The 20735-nt window shown below is 59.5% G+C and overlaps 2 protein-coding genes across 2 annotated transcripts; both read left to right on the forward strand.

Annotated features, from left to right (window-relative positions):
* Nucleotides 1-371: 371 nt before the first annotated feature.
* On the forward strand, nucleotides 372-12093 carry WRAP53 (WD repeat containing antisense to TP53). Its single transcript, XM_042966153.1, has 10 exons — nucleotides 372-1090; nucleotides 1226-1324; nucleotides 1589-1700; nucleotides 9746-9834; nucleotides 10060-10150; nucleotides 10244-10376; nucleotides 10926-11134; nucleotides 11352-11455; nucleotides 11598-11732; nucleotides 11847-12093. The coding sequence occupies exons 1-10, from the start codon at nucleotides 696-698 to the stop codon at nucleotides 12091-12093; spliced, it is 1614 nt and encodes a 537-aa protein (XP_042822087.1). The 5' UTR covers nucleotides 372-695.
* Nucleotides 12094-14276: 2183 nt separating this feature from the next.
* EFNB3 (ephrin B3) lies at nucleotides 14277-18769 on the forward strand. Its single transcript, XM_042966156.1, is given in 6 exon segments — nucleotides 14277-14400; nucleotides 16590-16882; nucleotides 17075-17167; nucleotides 17282-17344; nucleotides 17347-17385; nucleotides 17847-18769. Coding segments are annotated over 6 exon segments (1020 nt in total). The 5' UTR covers nucleotides 14277-14278; the 3' UTR covers nucleotides 18257-18769.
* Nucleotides 18770-20735: the final 1966 nt, after the last annotated feature.

Consider the following 20735-nt stretch of genomic DNA (forward strand, 5'->3'; position numbering starts at 1 on the left):
TGTTCCTTGCCTTAAATACACAGCAACATCAGCCTTTTAGGGAGGGCAGAACCCTTGTGCTGCTCTCTTACTCATTGTTGTATTTCTCAGTGCCTGGTACAGTACTGGGTCGCAAGGAAGAGCTCAATAATAAATACTGACTGAATGAATGAAAAGGGACGGAAGTGTGAGGAATTTGGCGAATGAGAAGCAAAAGGATCAAAATCAAGTATAGCGCTAGCGCCCTCTTGCAGGTGAGGGGGAGTAGGTGCTTTAAGAGTGACGGAGGGAGACGGCAGGGGGAGCTCAAGCCCTTCAAACAGAGGCGGAAGCTTTCGGACTACAACACCCAGCAGCCACCGGGAGCCCCAGGGCGTGATGGGTACGGTAAACCCTCGTGACCTGTTACGTGCTTGCCCCGCCCCTCTCCCGGGTCGCCCGCGAAATCCGATCGGGAGGCGGAGGTCCAATTGAAAGGTGCGGCCAAATCCCGCGAGAGCGCGTGGCTCTTAGGGACCGAGCGGGTCGAGGAACGCCGAGCTTGCCACCTTGGTGTCCCTGTGTCCGCCTCGCCTTCCCGGGGTCTTCCGCCCCCTCCCGGAGGAAGGAGGCAGGCGCAGGTAGGCGCTCCAGTTCGGCGTCCGGAGCCTTGCGAACTCTGCGGCGGGGCGAGGGTTGCCCGGCCGAGGCCAGTGTGGCCGCGCGTCCTCGGCAGCATGAACGCGCCGGAGGCGCCCGTGTTAGCCCCGGACCCGGACCCGGCCCCCGCCCCGGCCCGCCTCTCTCCTCAAGCTTCCCTGACGGATAAAGACCCGGACCCTGAACCGATACCACCGCCGGCCGATGGGGACGAGCCGCCCCGCTTGTCCCCAGATCCCAAGGCCGGTTCAGCTGGTTCCCAGGAGACGGGAGAGGGAGGCTCAGCTTCTATCTCCGCCCCCCCGGAAACGGGGTTCGGTACTCCTAGGGAGCCGAGCCCTCCAGTCGAGGAGCCAGAACTTTCTGAGGACGTGAGCCCTCCTGCAGAAGAGACGGACAGGCCGGAGCTGGGGCCCGGAGAGCCCACAGCAGGCGTGTCTGAGGAAGCTCCTCCCGCGGATGAGGGATTCAGGTAAGTGGTGATGGCGTGGACGCAGAGATCCGGGGAGATGGGGAGCGTGAGAGGTGTGCTTCTTCGCGGGTCTTGGGGCCCACTTCACCAGGCCCCTTTCCTCCTTGCCTTGTTGTCTCCCCATCTTCCTTCCAGCCCCTGGAGCTATAGCTTCTCCCAGCTACCTCGATTTCTCAGTGGTTCCTGGTCCGAGTTCAGCACCCAGCCCGAGAACTTCTTGAAGGGCTGTAAGTGGTAAGTTAAGGGTAATGGGGCGGGGGGATAACCGTGCCCAGGATTTTTACCATAAAAAGGTCTCCAGTTACCTTGGGGAAGAGCCCATCGAGGGGGGAGTTGGGAAGAAAGTAAAAGTTCCTCTTGGACTGAGCTTACGTTTCACCTAGAAATATGTGTCTTCCACTTTTCTCAGGGTCTTGGGGTGCTTACCTACCCCCAGGGGGAGCCTGGCACTTGGAAAATAGAGCCCTGCCCAGCTTTCTAACTCTTTCCTATTTCTAGGGCCCCTGATGGTTCCTGCATCTTGACCAACAGTGCTGATAACATCCTGCGTATTTATAACCTGCCCCCAGAGCTGTACAATGAGGGGGAACAGCTGGAATATGCAGAAATGGTAAGGGTAGGGGCTGCCTCTGTCCCGTCACCGGACGCTGCACGGGTCAGCCCTGCGCATGGCTGGAGAAAGTTGAGCCCACGTGTTTCCTGACCGCAAACAGAACGTTTCTTCACGAACGTTCACAGGTAGCACGTTCTACCCTGGACGCGGAGATATTTAAGGCGGTGTTTGCCCGTTCTTTACTCGTGAATGTGTGTTTTCCATCAAAGAACGGTGGGTTTGTCGTGGCGGTATTTAGTTGACTTATAGGTAATTATCGAGCGACTGCCAATGTGTCAGTTACCCTATTTGGTGCCGGCATAAAGTGCTGAAGGAGACAGAAGAGTTGGTTTGCTGTCTTGTGTGGGAGACAGACAACAGACGTGGAAACTGACAAACGAGGAAGTTCGTTATAAAGGTTAGCAAGTGGTGTGAAGGAAATAAATAGAACGAGGAGGAAGTAACGAGAGGACGCCACTTTACTTACTTATGTATTTTAAGTTTATTTAGAGAGAGCTCGAGCACGAGCGTGCACAAGTGGAGGAGGGGCTGGGAGAAGGAGAGAAGAAGCCCAAGCGGGCTCCGCACCGTCGGTGCAGATCCCGACCGCGGGCTCAAACTCATGAACTGTGAGATCATGATCTGGGCCGAGATCAAGATGTTGAAGCGAGCCAGCCAGGTGCCCCTAGAGGAGACCACTTGAGATAAACTGGTCAGGAAGGAGCTCTGAGCAGGAGACGGTTGAGTTGAGACGTGAAGGGTGATGGGGTCAGTTATGTGAAGAACGTCCCGGGAAGAGGCAATGATTTTACAGAGGCCCAGGGCTAAGAGGGAGCTTTGTGTGTTCCAGGAACGGGAAGTAGGCCAGTGTGCCTGGACTGAGGCCAGTGAGGGGGAGAGTGTGGTGAGGACGGATTCCACAACCCATATCGGGTTGGATCTGGTGGGTAGGCCATTTGGGGTTTATCTGGGAAGCCAGGGGAGAGTTTTAAGACAGAAGAGTGTGGGGCGCCTGGGTGGCTCAGTCCGTTAAGCGTCTGGCTTCATTCAGCCCAGGTGAAGATCTCACGGTTCGTGAGTTCAAGCCCTGCATTGGGCTCTGTGCTTCTTTTCTGCTCTCTCTCTGTCTCTCTCTCAAGCATGAATAAATGTTAAACACACACACACACACACACACAGAAGAGTGAAGGGAAGGCCAAAGTTTAGAGAGCGGATGGTGGTGAGCAAGAGTGAAATCGGGGGGATCCATCAGGATGAGTTTATCACGGTCCAGGTGAGAGACGGTGGTGGCTGGGGCCAGGCGGTGGCAGGAGACGTGGAGAGGTGTGGATGGGCTTGAAGCGTATTTTGTAGGACGTGGACGGTACAGGGAAGGAGGCGATCACTGGCGACGTCCGGGTTCTCGCAGCCCCGGGGGGACAGTGGTACGATTTACTCAGAGGAGGAAACAGATAGGAGGAGGCCTCAGACAAGTGAAGCGTTTTTAGGTCTGTGTGAACCGTGAAGCCAGGGGAGAAGGCGGGGCTGGGATGTACTTTGGGAAGTGGAGGAGCACGTGGGCGGGATCTGGCCTCTTGTGAACGATTCAGTGTCAGGACCGTGTGGCTGGAGGGGGAGGAGGCTCACACAGAGCCCGGAGCGCTCGAGCAGATGGGGGTGGCGTGCAGGACGGATGGCAGAGGCCGAGGCAGGGTCAGGTCCGATGCCGCCGAGGGCGAGACGCAGAGAGTGGCGGAAGGCGTTAGTGGCCTTAGCGGGAGCGCTTTGAGAAAAGCAATGGAGGCAGAAGCCCAGGTAGCGTGGGTAGAGGAGGTACAGACGGTTCTCTGGAAAGTTTTCTTGCGGAAGGGTGTCGAGAAACGGAATGGCGGCCAGAGGGAACGTGGGGCCAAAGAAGGGTTCGCGGGGTGCTTCTGCAGCGTCAGGAATAACCCCGTAGACACGGAGGAATGGATGCTGAAGGGGAGAGGCGGGTAACAGGTCCCTGAGAGGCTGGCCGAGGACAGGATCCGGAGCCCATCAGAGGACTTGGTTCGGTGGGGAACGCTCTCTCGAGGTAGGAAGAGAGGCAGCCGTTTGGGGGTCGGAGGGTTTGTGGGTCTCCTCTCTTGGCTTCTCAGGGAAGCAGAGAGGGAGCTGACCTGCTGAAGGAAGGGGGTCTGTGGGGAGAGAGCAGGAGGCGGGGATGACTGGTCCCGGCGAGTCGAAGATCCAAACCGGCGAGGAATGCGGTAACGTCGCTGTTCTGTGCTCAGCGCCCTCTAGGAATTTGTTGCCGTCCGTTTAAGGTGAGATCCGTTAACTTCCTTGTGCGTCGCTTCCCAGCAAGCGAATCGAGCCTGTTTTTCCTGTGTGTGACACGAGGATGACAGCAACAGCACCCACCCCACACAGCCGTCGGGAGCAGCAAAAGAATTAGCGGGCCGTGTACGAACCAGCGCCTTTTCTGTATTCGGTGAACACCGGTGGCGGGTGTGAGCTGGGTCAAGCGCGGCAGAGGAGGCTGGTGTGTCTGGGGTTTGCCGGCCGAGAAAGGCGGGTGTCTTGAGAGCGTCTGCAGGGGCATCCGGGCGGCGGCGGACTCGAATGGAAAGCGGACAAGGAGGTGGATCGTAAATGTGTTTTTGATGAAGCAGAATAATTGTCGTGGTGGAAAGAGAGCAAGTTACCTGGCCAGGTGGGAGACGGTGGCCAGAGATGGTGCGGCGACAGGAGCATCTGCGGGGAGCGAGGCAGTGAATCAGAGAGAGTGACAGAAAGGTGGGGGGCCGGTGTGGTGGCAAGGAGTACGGCTGGGGCTCCTGGCTGGCTCAGTAGAGCGTGGTGAGCCTTGATCTCGGGGTTGTGAGCTCGAGCCCCACATTGGGCGTTGAGATCACTTAAAAATAAAATCTTAAGGTGCACCTGGGTGGCTCAGTCGGCTGAGTGTGTGAGTCTCGATTTTGGCTCAGGTCGTGATCCCAGGGTCATGGGATTGAGCCCCAAGTCCGGCTCCGTGCTGAGCTTGGAGCCTGCCTAAGACCCCCCCCCTCTCTCTCTCTCTGTCTCTCTCTGTCTCTCTCTCCTCCCACTTTCCCTTCCTCTCTCTCCCATCCCTCCCCTCTCCCCTGTGCGCGCGCATGCGCGCGCGCTCTCTCTCTCTCTCTCTCTCTCTCTCTCAAATAAAAGTAAAATCTTAAAAAAAGAGCTTAAGGCAGTGCCTGGGTGGCACAGTTGGTTAAGCATCTGACTCTTGATTTCGGCTCGGGTCACTATCTAGTGGTTCATGGGATGGAGCCTGGAGTCAAGCTCTGAGCTGACAGCATGGGACCTGCTTGGGATTCTGTCTCTCTCTCTCTCTCTCTCTGTCTCTGTCACATACACAAAATAAATAAATATATATTTTTTAAATGCGGAGAAGCTGGAGTTTGGGGAAGCGAAAAGATTTGGAAATGGCTACCGTGAGCAAGGTTGACACTCACCCCGCCCCCTCCTGTCCCTGAGGTGTGCCCTGGGGAGGAGGAGAACGAGAGAAAGTGGCGACGGCCGCCTTGAAGATGGGGACTGAGAGAAAGTGGTGACGGCCGCCTCGAAGATGGGGGCCCAGTCCCGGGGACGGCTTGGTCGCTCACCTAACAGGCAGAGGCCGCCCCTGTTGGCGATCTCTGTGCGACATGCAGGGCGCTCCAGGCCCCGTTCTTGCAGGTGTTGTCTCGGGGGCCGGGTGGGCATGGTGGGCCGTCCCGAAAGAGCTCAGGAGCAGGGGTCGTTAGAAGAGCTTCTGGAAGCGCGGCAGGGTGAGAATTTATTGCACCATTCGTTTAGGAAAAACGGGAATGGTGAAAGAGAAAAGGCATCATTAGCCACCACTGTACAAAATTCAGCCTTTAAATTATCCCCTCTTCTTTCGGCCTGTACAGTACGGAGGCTTTTTATGTGGTTGTGTTCCTACAGTAGCTGGTTTTGTACGCTGCTTTTTTGTTTTGTTAACAGTCGGCTCCTAAGTGATTTCCGTGGTGCTTCGGTCTCCATAGTTACCGTATTTAATGGTGTATGAGACTACACCGAGTGCCCGCGATTGATGATTTTCATACCTATTCCCCTGCTTTGGGCATTTGGGTTGTTTCCAGGATTTTTGTATCCTAAATTATTCAGTGAACATCTTCATGTGTTTTGACGGAGATTCTTTTCCTAAGAGAAGTTTGATGAGTAAGAAATACTCTAGGTCAAAAGTATCAATATTTGTTCTACATCTTGTAGACAGGTACCCAGTCTGTTTTCAAAAGCTCTTTTTTTTTTTTTTAAACTGCTGTTAGCCGTGTGAGTGTACGAGTTGTATCACAAGTGCACGCATCAGATGATTACACTTCATGTGTCTGCAAGTTTAGGATTTGGAAATGGATACAGTTAGTGTAGGTGGGGAAATGGGAGGAGGTCACTTTTGAGTATTGTCATACACTCGTTTCTTTTTTTTTTTTTTTTTTTTTTTTTTAGTGTTTATTTATTTTTGAGAGACGGAGTGCGAGCAGGGGAGGGGCAGAGAGAGAGGGAGACACAGAATCCGAGCAGGCTCCAGGCTCTGCGCTGACAGCTCAGATGCGGGGCTTGAACCACGAACTGTGAGATCATGACCTTAGCCGAAACGGGACATTTAACCAACTGAGCTACCCAGGCGCCCCTCCCTCCATGCACCTGTTTCTTCTTCCCAGCATGCTTTCTTAATTCCTCTCCTCCCTTCTGTGCCTTTTCACGGAGCTTTCTGGAACTCCTATCCCTAACTCCCCAGCCTCAGTCCTGAGTTCTGTCCCTGCCCTGGGGCCCTTGCCCGAGGCTTTCGCTCCCTATAGCCCTACCCAGGGGAACCTGCATATCTCAGGTTTGGAGGGGGGCTGTCCTCATCCCCCAAATGCTGCATCCAGACACTTGCGCTCTCTCTTGTAAAAACTTTTCCTTTGAGGCTTGTGCCGTTTGGTTCTCCCTCATTCACCAAGGACATGGGCACCTCATGGCTGTCCTGTGCACCCCAAGTCTTTCTACCGTCGTGGTGACGTCAGGTATCCACACCAGAAGGCTGGTCTCATCCTTTCATTTTCCCTGACCCTTCCCCCCGGCCCCGCATCGAGTCCCCTTATCTCTCGGTTCCATCTGCTTCTCCCTACTCCACTGTCCCTGCTTTAAGTCAGGTCACTATTGGGGGCCTCATGTTACTGGAACCGTCTTCTGTCTTCGCTCATCAGAACATTTCTTTCTGACTGCCGATGATACGCTAGGTGTTGGGGAAAACGTGGTGAGCCGGACAGGTGTGACTGTTGCCTCCTCAGATGGGTACGACGCAGGGCGAGGGGCAGAGGGCTGTAGGAACACGGAGCGGGGCTCCTTGCTCCGCAAGAGGGGTTAGGGGAGGCTTCGCAGGGGAAGACGCCTCCAAGAGACCGGAAGCGTGATCGGCATTCAGCCAGGAGGAATTGTTGAGGAGAGCGAAGGAGGAACATTCCAGACCTGGATGCTGGCGTGTGTGAAAGCCTGTAGATCGGGAGTACGGTACGTTGGCACCTTCTGGGAGCTGGGAGTCCCACCGGGATGTGGAGATTCTAAAGGGGTGAGTACGGAGGGGTGCGCCATGAGAGGTGGGTAGGGGCCAACACCTGGTAAGGAGATCGGGTCTCGTACTGAGGGTTACCCGGAGTCACTGGACGTTTTAAGCAGGAGAGTGACGCGGGGCCGGATTCCAGCCCGATGAGGTCTCCGTGGCCCGCTCGTGGCTGCAGCGTGGAGAACGGGCGGGCAGGCTGGGGTGCGGCGGTGCGGGGAGGCCCGGAGAACATGCAGACTCGCACAAATGCTGGCAGGAAGGCGGTGGCTTTGGTGGGAACGAAAGGGTGTGGACACGTTCGAGAGACCCCGGGGCGGCGGACCCGGCAAGATTTTGGATCGCCGGCCGCTACTTGGTTTTGCGCGGGCTGGACCAGGAGTGGAAAGTGGGTGAGGGGTAGGAGTGGTCAAGGCTGCCGCTCAGATTTGCGGCTTCCACACTTGGATGTGGAGCCCCGGGTGGGGGGGGAGGGGGGGGAGTAGGTTTGAAGGAGGCGGAAGCCGGGTCTGTCACAGACAAGCCGAGCGTGAGGTGTCCGTGGGATGTGTGAGCGGAGCGTTGTGCCAGGCGGCCTGACGTGTGTGTTCGGAGCGGGGGCTGAGGGCATGGGTGCGTGACGTCGCGCCGAGGGCCAGCAAATAACTGACAAAGGGCTGTTACCCAGACGATTGAAAGACTCCCTTCCGATCAGTAAGGAGAAGCCAGTAACTTGGAAAAGTGAGCAGAACTTACGAAGAGGTGTGCTTAAGCGGATACTGAACGTAGGTGAACGTCTGACCCTAGTGGTCATGGGGGAAAGGCAACTTCGTAGTCCAGTGAAGTTCTGCTTCACAGCCTTTAAAAATAAGGTTTTTTTAATGCTTATTTTGTATTTGAGAGAGAAAGAGACAGCACGAGCAGGGGAGGGGAGGGGCAGAGAGAGAGGGAGGCAGAGAACCCGAGGCAGGCTCCAGGCTCCGAGCTGTCAGCGCAGAGCCCGACGCCGGGCTCGAACTCACGAACCGTGAGATCGTGACCTGAGCCGAAGTCGGACGCTCAACCGACTGAGCCCCCCAGGCGCCAGCACAGCCTTTTATTGGCAAAAACTTGGAGGTCTGGCCGCACCAAGGGGCCACGGGCACTCCCTTGCACGCCGCACAGCGGCAATGGGAGAGTGAATCCGGATGATCCCTCTGGGCCAACGGGTGACCCCGATCGGCAGAGTTGGCAGAGTGGGTGCCATAGAGCCCGGTCATCTGGCAGAAGCTGCGGAGAGGCCCTCCCACACGCGTACCAGAATGTTCAAAGCCCTCCACCCAACATATGGAAAAACGTGGGTGACTGTCAGCAGAGAAGGATAGTGTGTGGGGTGCTGCCCGGCGGTGAAGGTGCCTGAGTTAGAGCTAAGCGTGTCACTGCGGTGAAATCCCCCAGTCACAAAGGGATGCAAAAGGTCTGGTGCCTTCGGTATTAAAGATAAAGGCCACGCAAGACCACGGTAGACGACGTCGTCTGGGTGTTTCTCGTATGAATACATTTCTAAAGAAATGCACGAATACCTCTGAGGGAGGGTGTCCTTGGGAAGAAGTTTTAACTGCCTTGTATTTTCCTTTTTTAAGCTGGGTGGAGGAGTCACAGGAAGTTTTAAGTCTACTTCTTTGCATGTTTGAACTGTTTAATACGATTTTTTAAAGGATCTAACGGCATCTAGTAGGTGCTTGGTAAATATTGGTATCAATGGTTTGTAGTTTTTGTTTCTTTTCTTTACTTTTCTCTTTTCTCTTTTGTTTTTTCCTTCCTTTTTTGCTTTAAGTTTATGTATTTTGGGGCACCTGGGTGGCTCAGTTGGTTAAGCATCAGACTTCGGCTTGAGTCATGATCTCACGGCTTGTGAGTTTGAGCTCCATTTTGGGTGAGCATAAGACCTGCTTCTCTCTCTCTCTCCTTCTGTCTCTCTCTCTCTCTCTCCCTCTTTCTCTCTCTCTCCCTCTCTCTCTCTCTCCCTCCCTCTCTCCCTCTCTGTCTGCCCCCTCGCTCATGCCCTCTCTCAAAAAAAAAAATTTAAAAAATAAAGTTTAAGAATTTTTTGAGAGAGACAGACATCACAAGCAGGGGAGGGGCAGAGAGAGAGGGGGACAGAGGCTCCAAAGCGGGCTCCCCTCTGACAGCAGAGGGCCTGATGTGGGGCTCGAACTCATGAGCTGTGAAATCATGACCTGAGCTGAAGTCAGATGCAGGCTCAACCAACTGAGCCACCAGGCTTGTTTCTTCTTAAGTGTTTAAAAAGCAAAAGAAGAAGTCTGTATGGCATTTGGTGGCCCAAATCCGACACGACAGTCTGAGCTGATCCTTGACTGTTGAGATCAGGATTCTGTTCTTCGTATCGACACCATCTGCCTTCTCCCCCCGGTTAAGTGCCGACAGACAGTCCCCCTTTGGCATAAAGCTTCTGTAGCACGAGTCTGCCTCCTTTTCCTGCCAGTGACCCAGGCGTTCCTGCATCTCTGTCCAGGCCCCCGTCCTTCGAATGGTGGAAGGTGACACCATCTACGATTACTGCTGGTATTCGCTGATGTCTTCAACTGAGCCAGACACCTCCTAGTAAGTGATGTCCTTTGCCTCCCCTCCGCCTTCCCCTCTCAGCGTCCCTCCCCCCACCCATAAGTTTCAAGGGGATCCTCTACGGAGAGCGAGCGAGGGACTGGCAGGGGGCTCGGGAGGAGGGAAGGCTGCTGTACCCTTCGATGCGGGCTGAGAGGGCCGGCCAGTTGGCTTCCTCCCCTTCCTTCGACAGCACCGGGGCCTCAGTGTCCGTGTCTCTCTCAGCGTGGCCAGCAGCAGCCGGGAGAACCCCATTCACATCTGGGATGCGTTCACCGGACAGCTCCGGGCTTCCTTCCGTGCCTACAACCACCTGGTAGGGGCCTCCCCGCCCGTCCCAGGGCTCGTCCTCGCCCAGCTCCTTCCCGGGGGCCACCTGAGGCTGTTTGCACGGCTTTCCTGCCTTTAGGACGAGCTGACGGCAGCCCACTCGCTCTGCTTCTCCCCGGACGGCTCCCAGCTCTTCTGTGGCTTCAACAGGACCGTGCGTGTCTTTTCCACGGCCCGGCCTGGCCGTGACTGCGAGGTCCGAGCCACGTTTGGTGAGCATCTGTGCCTCCCAGGAGAGGAGGAAGGGGGAGGACACTGCCACGTGCAGAGGGGCCTCGTGTGAGCCGGGGGACCGGGCCCGTCACGTCGTCTTCAGTACAGCCCAGGGAGGCAGGTCATACTCGGGGGGCAGAGGAGAAAACAGATTCAGGGAGGAGGCGAAACTCTCCCAAGGTCAACCTGGTTCACTCCTGAGCCCGTGCCCTGTCGGCCGTGTGCCTCTTGATCTCTAAAATCTTGGTCTCTCTGGGAAATCGGAAGTGAGGTGGATTTCATTTTCCTATAAGCCTTTAGGTTTCCATCCCTTCGAGGAGAAACAGATTTGAGAAGGAAGAAATAAGTCTTGAAAAAGAATTTAGGTCCTTTGCGGGGATAGAAGGATCTGGGGAGCATCAGGGATCGTTAGCCTGCTTGAGGCAGACGGGACAGGGGAGGCCCTGGTTCCCTGCACGTGGAACAAGAGACAGAGATGCACCCCTGATCAGCCCGGTTAATGTCCGGTGTCCTTGCCCCGTCCCCAACTTTGTTCCGTCCCTTTCTAGCAAAAAAGCAGGGCCAGAGTGGCATCATCTCCTGCATAGCCTTCAGCCCAGCCCAGCCGCTCTATGCCTGTGGCTCCTACGGCCGTTCCCTGGGTCTGTATGCCTGTGACGACGGCTCCCCTCTTGCCTTGCTGGGAGGACACCAAGGAGGCGTCACTCACCTTTGCTTTCACCCCGATGGCAACCGCTTCTTCTCAGGAGCCCGCAAGGTAGGGGTCACGTCCTGAGATCGCAAAGAGGGCGCACAGAAGGCAGCAGTGGGGATGCAGTCTGTGACGTGTTGGGGTCGGACGTGGGAAAAAACTAAGCCAAGCTAAGGGAGTGTCTGCAAACCTTGGGGACGGGGACGTCCCCAAGCGGGGGACGAGCGGGGACGTCTCGTGCGGGAGGGGGAATGGACTCCAGGCCCCTGGTCTGTGTCTTCAGGATGCTGAGCTTCTGTGCTGGGATCTCCGGCAGCCCGGTCATCCACTGTGGTCCCTGAGTCGAGAGGTGACCACCAATCAGCGCGTCTACTTCGATCTGGACCCGTGAGTGACCGAGTCCTTCCTGCCCAGCGTCCCAGTGCCCCCGGGATGTCAGAGCCCAGCCGTAGGTCCCAGCCCCTGGCCGTGAGGGGTTCCTGCCCCTGGGGGTGATGACTCCGTGTCAACAGGCTTCTCTTCTCCCCAGGACTGGGCAGTTCTTAGTGAGCGGAAGCACCAACGGGGTGGTGTCCGTGTGGGACACCAGTGGGGCCGGACGCGAGGGGAAGCCGGAGCCAGTGCTGAGTTTTCTGCCCCAGAAGGACTGCACCAACGGAGTGAGGTCGTCGGTTAATGCCACAGATCTTGGGGCTCGGGTTGGGGAGGGACGGGGGTGCCGAGGGAACAGGCATCCTCTCTCAGGATGCTGACAGGCCCTGCCTGTCTCTCCCTGCAGCCTGCACCCCAGCCTGCCATTGCTGGCCACCGCGTCGGGTCAGCGTGTGTTTCCGGAGCCCACGGACAGTGAGGACGAAGGGGAGCAGCGGGGGGACCTTCCTCTGCTTTCCATGCGCCACGTCCGCTTTGAAAGTCAGCTTCAGCTCTGGTGGTGTGGGGGGGGCCAGGACACCGGGGTCGCTGACGCTCACCGGGACGGGCAGGGACAGGGAGGGACAGAGGAAGGTGGGGGCGAGTTGATATAAAAAGGTTTTATATGGTACCAGAGTCTTCGTGTCTTTGGGGGGAGGCAAATGCTGGGGATGGGGCCGGGTGGGGTACAGGTGGGCCCCCTTGTCCAGCAGCGGTGGGGGCTGGCGGCTCCTTCCCGACACCGACACCGGGGTTGAGAGGTGGGACTAGGCGGGAGCCAATGGGGCTGCGGGGCTCGGTGTGAAGTCAAGGGAGTGGGGGTGGGGCTTCATGCCATTGACTGGCCAGTTGCTAGGCAACTCGGTAAACTGAAGGGGGGGGAACCTGTTTGAAATCTCGGTCCCAAGGTGGGGGCGGCAGGGGTCAGGGTGAGCGGTGGCTGAGCAGGAGTGGCAGGAGCGGTGTGTCAGACTGTTGGGTGTGACTGCGTGAGACTGTGCAGACGGTGACAGACAAGACACCCGCTCACTCGCGCTCGACACTGTTTACCACCATCCGGCAGCAGAGGGACCATTACTCAGCTCTGGGGGAAGGGGAGCAGGAGCACCCGCCTCTCCCCTGGACTCCCCCAGGAGGCAGGCGACTGAGTGGCCAGAGTCAAGGACACATACGAAAGAGTAAAGGTGCCTCCCGAGAAACCACAGGCGTCACATTCCGTATTTCGGATACATGCGGGACAAGGGCGGGAGCCTTCCATTGGGCAGCTGTCCCTGGTCCCGCTTCTCCATCCATCCGCTTGGTTGGGGGTTGGGGGGGGGGGAGAGTATGTTATTTCAGGCAGTGCCTCCGCCCCACCCCCTCCCTCGCCAGACACTGAGAAGGGGGCTCTGAAGAGACTGTCAGCGGGGGATCTGCTTTGGGACCTCACCATCAGAGGGAAGGGACTGGGGGCCTGTGACGGCAGAGGGGAGAGGAATGTCACCTCTGCCCAGAGATGCTGAAAGCGAGGGAGGGTTCTTACACCCAAAAAGGCAAACCCTCCTCCCTTCCCCCAGGATAATTGGAAACAGCCCTTCCGGCTGAATGTGGGTTTGGGGAAAGGTACTGCCTTCCCTCCCCCAGCCCCGCTTCTCCCCACAGCCGTCCAAGAAGGGCCCGAGTTTACCCCCTTAAACCCTCGCCTTCCACCCAATCCCAGGTAACAGGAGAGGGCCCAGGAGCCCGGGACCAAAAAAAAAAAAAACAAAAACAACGACCCCAGGAGGAGGAGTTGAGCGACCTGGGTTGGGTTTCCGCCTTTACCCCAGACTCCCCGTGTGACCTTGGGCAAGTCACGGGGCCTCCCCGAGCCTCAGTTTCTCTCCCCCCCTGCAATGGGGAGCCTGCGGCTCTGCCCCTCCCACTCGACACAGGTAGTCGCGACGGCCAACTCAGCCCACTTCGCAAAGTGCGGAGCCTTCAAGGTTATTACTATTCTCTCCAGACCCGCCGGGAGCCGCGGCGGCGCTCCGGGCTGGGGGAGGAGGCGGCGGCTGCGGGAGCCACGGGGGCCGGGCTCCTCCGGGCGGCGAGGGCGAGGGCCTTTCTGGATCCGAGAGCGGAAGGTTCCAGCCGCTCGGGCGGCCCGGGGGCCGGCGGGGGAGACGCGGCGGGGGGCGGCGGGGACAAAGGGGGGGCGGGGGGCCGCGCGGGCGGCCGGGGCGGGGCGGCGGGGCGCGGCGGCGGCGGCGGCGGCGGCGGCGGGGCGGGCGGGAGGTGCGCGAGGTGAGGGCGGCGTGGGGGGCGTGGGCTGCGGGCTCCGCCGCCCGCTCCGCCGCGCGCTCCAGCTCCGGCTTTTCCCTCCGCCAGCCTCTCCCCCTCCCCGCCACTCCTTTAACTCCCCCCTCCTGGGCTCGGGACTGGTTTCCTCCCTTAGCCCGCTGCCCTCAATCCCGGCGAGGCTGGGGCTCCGGCTCGCGCCCCTCCCGCGCTCCCTCGTGCGGCGCCCCATGCCGCCCCCGCCCGGGCCCCGGCCGCCCCAGTCCCCCACTTAGGCCGGCGCTGCGATCCCGGGGCGCTGGAGCGTGGGCCGGGGGCGTAGGGCGCCTGCAGGCGGCCCCGGGAAGGGCTCTAGCGGGCTGAGCGCTCCGCGGCAGGGGCGCGGGCAGAGCAGGAAGCGGGTCCGCGTGGGAGCAGGGGGGCGGCCGCCACCGGGGTGGTCGGGGCCGGATCGCCGGGGCAGCCGAGGCAGGCACGGCAGGGGGTGAGCGACTTTGGGGGAGTTGGTGCCCCGCCCCCCCCCCAGGCCTTGGCGGGGTCATGGGGGCCCCCCGTTCTGGGCCGGGGGGCGTGCGAGTCGGGGCCCTGCTGCTGCTCGGCGTTTTGGGGCTGGTGTCTGGGCTCAGCCTGGAGCCTGTCTACTGGAATTCGGCGAATAAGAGGTGAGTGGCCCCGGGCTGGGGAGACCCCCACACCCTTCGGGCAGGGAGGAGGGAAGCTTCGGGGGTTCGGGGTGGGGAGCTGACTTCTCTGAGCTGGGAGGAGGCTGGAGGGAGGGTGCCAGTGCTCTGATGCGAGCCGATGGGTAACGAGACAGAGGTGATCTTGGGAGCCAGACTCCTGGGTCGCCAACAGACACGGCTGGATGTGGGTGGTGATCACCATGTGTCGGGAGTTGGAAAGACCCCACAGGGGGCAAGGATCGCAAAGTTCACGGGTAGCCGCCGGGAGGGTAGTGGAGTGGTTATTTGGGTTTGTGAAAGACGCGTGTCCTGTCGGGGGCTGGGCTTGGAGGGAGCCTGGTTAATGTCAGCTCTCCGGAGAGCCGCGGAGTAGGTGCGGCTGAGCGCGCTGGGGAAGGGGCAGGGTGCCTCCCTCCCCAGAAGGGACTCGGCCGCGGGAGGGAAGGGGGCTCAGTTTGGGGGCTCCGGGGGACAGCTCACCCAAGGCTTCTCGGCTCTGTCCACACCGTCTGTCCCCTAACTCTTGCCCACAGCCAGAGGGTCAGTGAGCCCTTGGCGGATCCAGTTCCCAAACCAGAAGATACTCCTGCCTTCCTGGCTTGGAGACTTTTTTTTCTGGAAGAAGCCTGGAGCCCCCTAAAGCCTCCTTCTTTCTCTTGCATCTGGAGTCCTGAGGACTCCTTTGCCACACCCCCCCCCCCCATCTGTGTTGCAAACTCTTCCATCAGACCCCTCTGTTCCTTGGCATGCTTGCTTTGCTCTGAAAAAAGGCCAGGGGTCACATGAAGCTTCTCATCACACAGGGTAAGACAGAACCCCTGGGAGGTCATCTAGGACCCTGGCCTCCATGCAGATCCCACTCCCGCTGGGCAAAAGAGTTCTGTGTTTTGAAAACTTCCTGCCTCCCTGGGGAGCCTGTGTGAGGCCAAGGGAAGGGGGTCGGCTTCGGAGCCCATCGGATCCGAGGTCTTAATCCGAGCTCCGCTGCTTTCCGCTGTGTGGCCTTGGGCCACTTAACCTTTCTGAGTCTGTAGTCTCCATCCTTACACCTTTTATGAGGATTAGAGGTAAGGTGTTTGAACGTATTACATGCTCATTAGAGGAGAACTAGAATTATCGGTTGTGTTCTCTTGACTTCCCAGCCTCCCCTCCCTCCCTCCCTGCTATGTCTCTTTGGGTATAATCTCAAATGTCTTTCCTCCGGCTCCTACCCACCAACTCCCAGCTGCAGTTTGAGTTATCAGGTGCAGCCTGAGGAAGTAAGTTAGGCTTATTCTGATAGGGTTGAGGAAAGGGGGGGTACGGTGTTCTGGGGGCTCTTTGGGATGTTGGCGGGGAGGGGGTGGGTCCTTTGGGAGTCTGGGAAGATAATGAGCGGCGGTCCCCGGGGACCCAGCTCTGAGACCTCGTGGCCGTTAATGCACAGGGAGGGGTCACAGGCGTTGGCAAGTGGCAGTGCTGGGCCAGCGGATGGCTGGGTTGAGGGAGATGTGGGCTCTAGGCTGTGGTTAGAAAGGTCAACTCCCTGAATTCCACAGCAATAAGGCACTTTCCCTAGGAAGTCCGAGACCTGGAGGAGGAGGGGTAACTGAGCAGGGGGGGTGTCTGGGGCTCCTGGCCCCCAGACCGTGGTTCCCGTTAGCCTCACGTAGGGCCATGGCCAGGCCAGGCATTTAACTCCTGGCGCGTCCCCTGGCTGACTTGGGACGCTGGTCTGGATTCCCCTCCCCGGCCCACCCCTGGTGCCTCCCTTGCCCTGAGATCCCTCAAATTCAGTGGTGGCCTGGGGGAGGGGAGGCTCTGCCCCCATGGCCGTGCAATAGTGAAATCACCTGGGATGGGTGGGCTGTGTGGTTCCAGAGAGGCCAGCTCCTTGGTAACTGGCATCCTGTTGCCATGGCAACGGGGCTAGTGATGGAGGAGAGATGACAGTGTGCATGTGGTGAGGGCGGGCTGGAGAGTGCATTTGGGCACCGAGGGCCTAGAGACCTGTGAGCCTGGCCTCCCACCGCTTCCGAGCCCTGAGCGCCTGCCCCGTCGTCGGAACAGACTTTCCACTCAGACGAAGGCCGGAGGCCGGCCTGCCAGGGATGTGGCGTGAGGGAGGCAAAGCTCTGGGGGCGCCAGACCTTTAACACCTCTCCTTGTCCACCTCGCCCTCCTGACAGATTCCAGGCAGAGGGGGGTTACGTGCTCTACCCTCAGATCGGGGACCGGCTTGACCTTCTCTGCCCCCGGGCCCGGCCTCCTGGCCCCCACTCCTCTCCTAATTACGAGTTCTACAAGTTGTACCTGGTAGGGGGTGCCCAGGGCCGGCGCTGCGAGGCGCCCCCTGCCCCAAACCTGCTTCTCACTTGTGACCGGCCGGACCTGGATCTCCGCTTCACCATCAAGTTCCAGGAGTACAGCCCTAACCTCTGGGGCCACGAGTTCCGCTCACACCACGATTACTACATCATTGGTACTGCTGGGCGGAGGGCGGGGTCCGCGGGGAGGCTCTCCCCCACCCAACCCCAAGACGGAGGGGCAGGGGAGGAGCCGCCGAGAGAGACCCCTGATGCCCCCCCGGGGTGGTGTCAGGGCCAGGGAATGGGGACGGAAGACGGGCTCGACTCTGGAGTGCCAACTTCTCCGTCTGGCTCTTCTCTCCCAGCCACGTCGGATGGGACCCGGGAAGGCCTGGAGAGCTTGCAGGGAGGTGTATGCCTCACTCGGGGCATGAAGGTGCTTCTCCGAGTAGGACAGAGTGAGTGGGGGGCCCGGGGCGCACCTCCTAGGAGCCGAGGGAGGTTGGGGCAGCACCGTCAGGGCCCGGGGGCTGCTGTTTCAGCCCCCGCTGTCGGGTCTCCCCCATTTCCAGGCCCCCGAGGAGGGGCTGCCCCCAGAAAGCCTGTGTCTGAGATGCCCATGGAGAGAGACCGGGGGCAGCTCACAGCCTGGAGCCCGGGAAGGAGAACATGCCAGGTAGGAACCGGGGGTCCAGTCTCCTGCCTTCCCCCCCCCACCCCGCCCCAACCTCCTCTGCTCTCGGACCCCAGCTGCCCGCCTTCACCCTCTCCCTCCGCCTTCAGTTTTTGTTGTTTTTTTTTTGGGGGGGGGGTGATACAGGAAACAGAAGAGGGGATGGGAGGGTGGGAGGGGAGTGGAAGCCGAGTGAGGAAAAGACTCAATTAGAAGTAATTACCCGAGCCAGTGTTTCAATCAGTGCAGTCAGAGAAGTGGGGGAAGGCTGCTTCGCGCCCAGCTGAAGGGCTGGACCCACCTGGATTCTGAGTGGGATTTCGGGGGGAAGGGGAGGCGGGGTCCCCAGGGGGCTCGGGCGCTGCCGGGGAAACCCACGGGGACCCCCGAGGCCGGGTGTCCGGAGGCCCAGGTGGCTCCTTCAGCCCCTCCCCCTCTTTCCTCCTTCACCCCTTCCCTGCCAGGTGACCCCACCAGCAATGCAACCTCCCGGGGTGCTGAAGGCCCCCTGCCCCCTCCCAGCATGCCCGCGGTGGCCGGGGCCGCGGGGGGGCTGGCGCTGCTGTTGCTGGGCGTGGCAGGGGCTGGGGGCGCCATGTGTTGGCGGAGACGGCGGGCCAAGCCTTCGGAGAGTCGCCACCCTGGTCCCGGCTCCTTCGGGAGGGGAGGGTCTCTGGGCCTGGGGGGTGGCGCTGTGATGGGACCTCGGGAGGCCGAGCCTGGGGAGCTAGGGATAGCTCTACGGGGTGGAGGGGCTGCAGACCCCCCGTTCTGTCCCCACTATGAGAAGGTGAGTGGTGACTACGGGCACCCTGTGTACATCGTGCAGGATGGGCCCCCCCAGAGCCCTCCAAACATCTACTACAAGGTATGAGGGCTTCTCCTCCCCGGCTCTCCTGGATCCAGCCCTCCTCGGGTGCTCCTCCGGTTTAAGTCACGGTTGGAGGGCCACCTCTGGCATCTCCTCGGCCCCTCTGCGCCCCCCCCCCCCCCGGCCCCAGCTTCTGTGCTCCTGGCTGTTGTCGCCCTCTTCTCCACTCTTAGGATTCCTTAAGACTCCTGCCCTCGGTTGGCCACGTGAGCCCCCTCTCCGTCTCTGTGCTCCTGGGTCCTCTTTCCTTGGGGAGGGGGCAGGGACTCAGCCTCCTCTCCTGACCGCCACCCGGCGATCCCTGTGCCCCTCACACGCCGAGAGCCAGGGGCGGGAACAGTCTGTCTTTTGTCGGCATCCCTTCCTTTCCGCCTCTCACTGGTTTTCTCTTCTTGTCTCTTCTCTCTCTTATTCTGTCTCTGTCTCTCTCTCTTCTGCCTCTAGGTCTGTTCCCCTTCCCTAGCACCCCCCTCCCTACGCCTCCTCTTACCCTCCTGGCTTCTTTCCTCCGCCTCTCCCATCTCCCCCGGGTGGGGGTATGTAAGCGTTCGTGCCCTCGGCCCCCTCTTCTGACCTCTCTCACCGACCCTCCCCTCAGTCTGCCAAAAACGGGGGCCTTAATGGGGAAGGCTCTGGCACTCCACCCCAGCTCTCCGGGCGTGGGCAGCGGGGCCTCCTTCTCTGCCCTGCCCCGGGCCCCCACGTAGGTCCTCCGGCCATGTTGGGGTGGTTGGGTCATGACAGCCGCCATGAGAAGAAGTGTCCTGTTTTGTCAGTGGCCCATAGCAAGATGCGAACCGGTCGGGGCACGGCGTGGCTTTGGTCTGACGCCGAGCGGGCCACTGGGGACAGGAAGCGACTTGCTCCAGACGGGCAGTGGCAGAAGCAGTGCGGCAGAAGCCGGAAGTGCCTTCGTCTGAAATAGGAAGTGGTCCGGCTGGAACTCCAAGTGGCTTAGTCTGGGGGGGGGCAAGGGGGAGGCGGCTGGTTCTTACTCTGTGGGGGGGGGGGCGGGCAGGAAGAACTTCCTGTTTGAGGAGGAAGCTGGAACTCACGGACTGTGAGAAGGTAGGGTGGACTGAGAAGGATCTTGCTTCCCCGGATCTCCCTTCCCTGTTCTCTGCGCTGCTTTTGGGACAGCGAAAGCGACTGCCATCAGCTGTGGTGGGCCCAACTTGTCATGTTCTTCTTCCCTTTCCCTACCCCGGTATAATCTCTGTCAATCAACGGGACTGTCCCAAGAACCCACGTGTTGTCCCCAGTAACCCGGAGGGCTGTCTTGTTCAGCACACCCTCTTACCTTCTAGTCCTTTCCGACTCCACGCGGCTCCCTTCTTAGTGACCAAAATGGTGGCCTACTGACCGGTCTAGCTGACCGTGGTACCTAGCAACCGTTTCCGTAGTGGCCAGCTTGTACCTCTTCCTGCCCTCTAGTGCACCGTGGGCCTCAGTTTCCCCCCAGCTCAGTCTCATGAGACCAGAGCTGCCCTTGGGCACCGAGTCGGCCACCTTCATCACCAGCCAAGACGGTTATTTTGTCCACCAGAGGTCACGTCACCTCGCTGGTGCGGTAGCTCCCAGCTCCTTCCTGATTTTTCTGATCCGCTCCTTCCAGAGAACAGGAAGTTGATATTGCCATGGGGGAGGTGGCGGGGCATGGCCGTCACCTCGATAGTTTTACTGTAAAAGGGAAATTTGAACAACAAAAACCAAAAAAAGAAAAAAAAAAGAATAAAAAAGAATAAAAAACTTCAAAAGTTGACAAGAAGGCTGGAGAGTGACTGGGGGTGAGTTGGAACAGAACTGGTAGCGGGCGGCGGGGTGGGAGGGGCGCTTTCCAGCTGAGCTGGATCTCATGAAGCCAAGGGGAAGGGTAGGGAGACAGCTGGGTCGGAGGGGGGAGGTGGGCAGTACGTGGGGAAGGGGTGATGGGCTGGGTGAGAAGGCCGAGGCAGGGGAGGGAGAGATGGCCGATACATCCGATGGGGATGCACGTGGACACGCGTTCACACGTGTCTGTTGCTAAACCAAAGCACCAGAGACGAGGCAAGTGGCGGTCAGAGACAAAGTGGACCAAACACGTTCGCAGGTTCAGGTCTCCCCGCCTACCCTCCCCGCCCAAGGCACCTGTGACTTGGGGAGTTTTGCCGTTGGGGACCAGTGTGGGGAGAAGCGCCGTGTGAGTACCCGCAAGACGCAGGGACCCGGGCGTCACGCTGCCCGCCCCCCTCCCCGGCTCCCTGCGTACCCATCACCCGGGCTCTTCTCCCCCCCCAAAAACCCTGGTGCCCAGCCCCCTAGACTCAGCCCCATTCTCCGACCACAAAAGCAGCCTGTCAGGAGCATGGCTGGAGCCGGTCGGCAGGGGTCACAACCTCTGCCCCGCCCGCCCCTCCCCTGACTTTAGGTGCCCTCCCGCTGTCTCCCATCTGCCTGGAGGTCAAGGGGTCCTCCTGCCCGGCTCTGTCCAACGGGACCCCTG

This window comes from Panthera tigris, chromosome E1 (genome assembly GCF_018350195.1).
Source record: "Panthera tigris isolate Pti1 chromosome E1, P.tigris_Pti1_mat1.1, whole genome shotgun sequence".
NCBI lineage: Eukaryota > Metazoa > Chordata > Mammalia > Carnivora > Felidae > Panthera > Panthera tigris.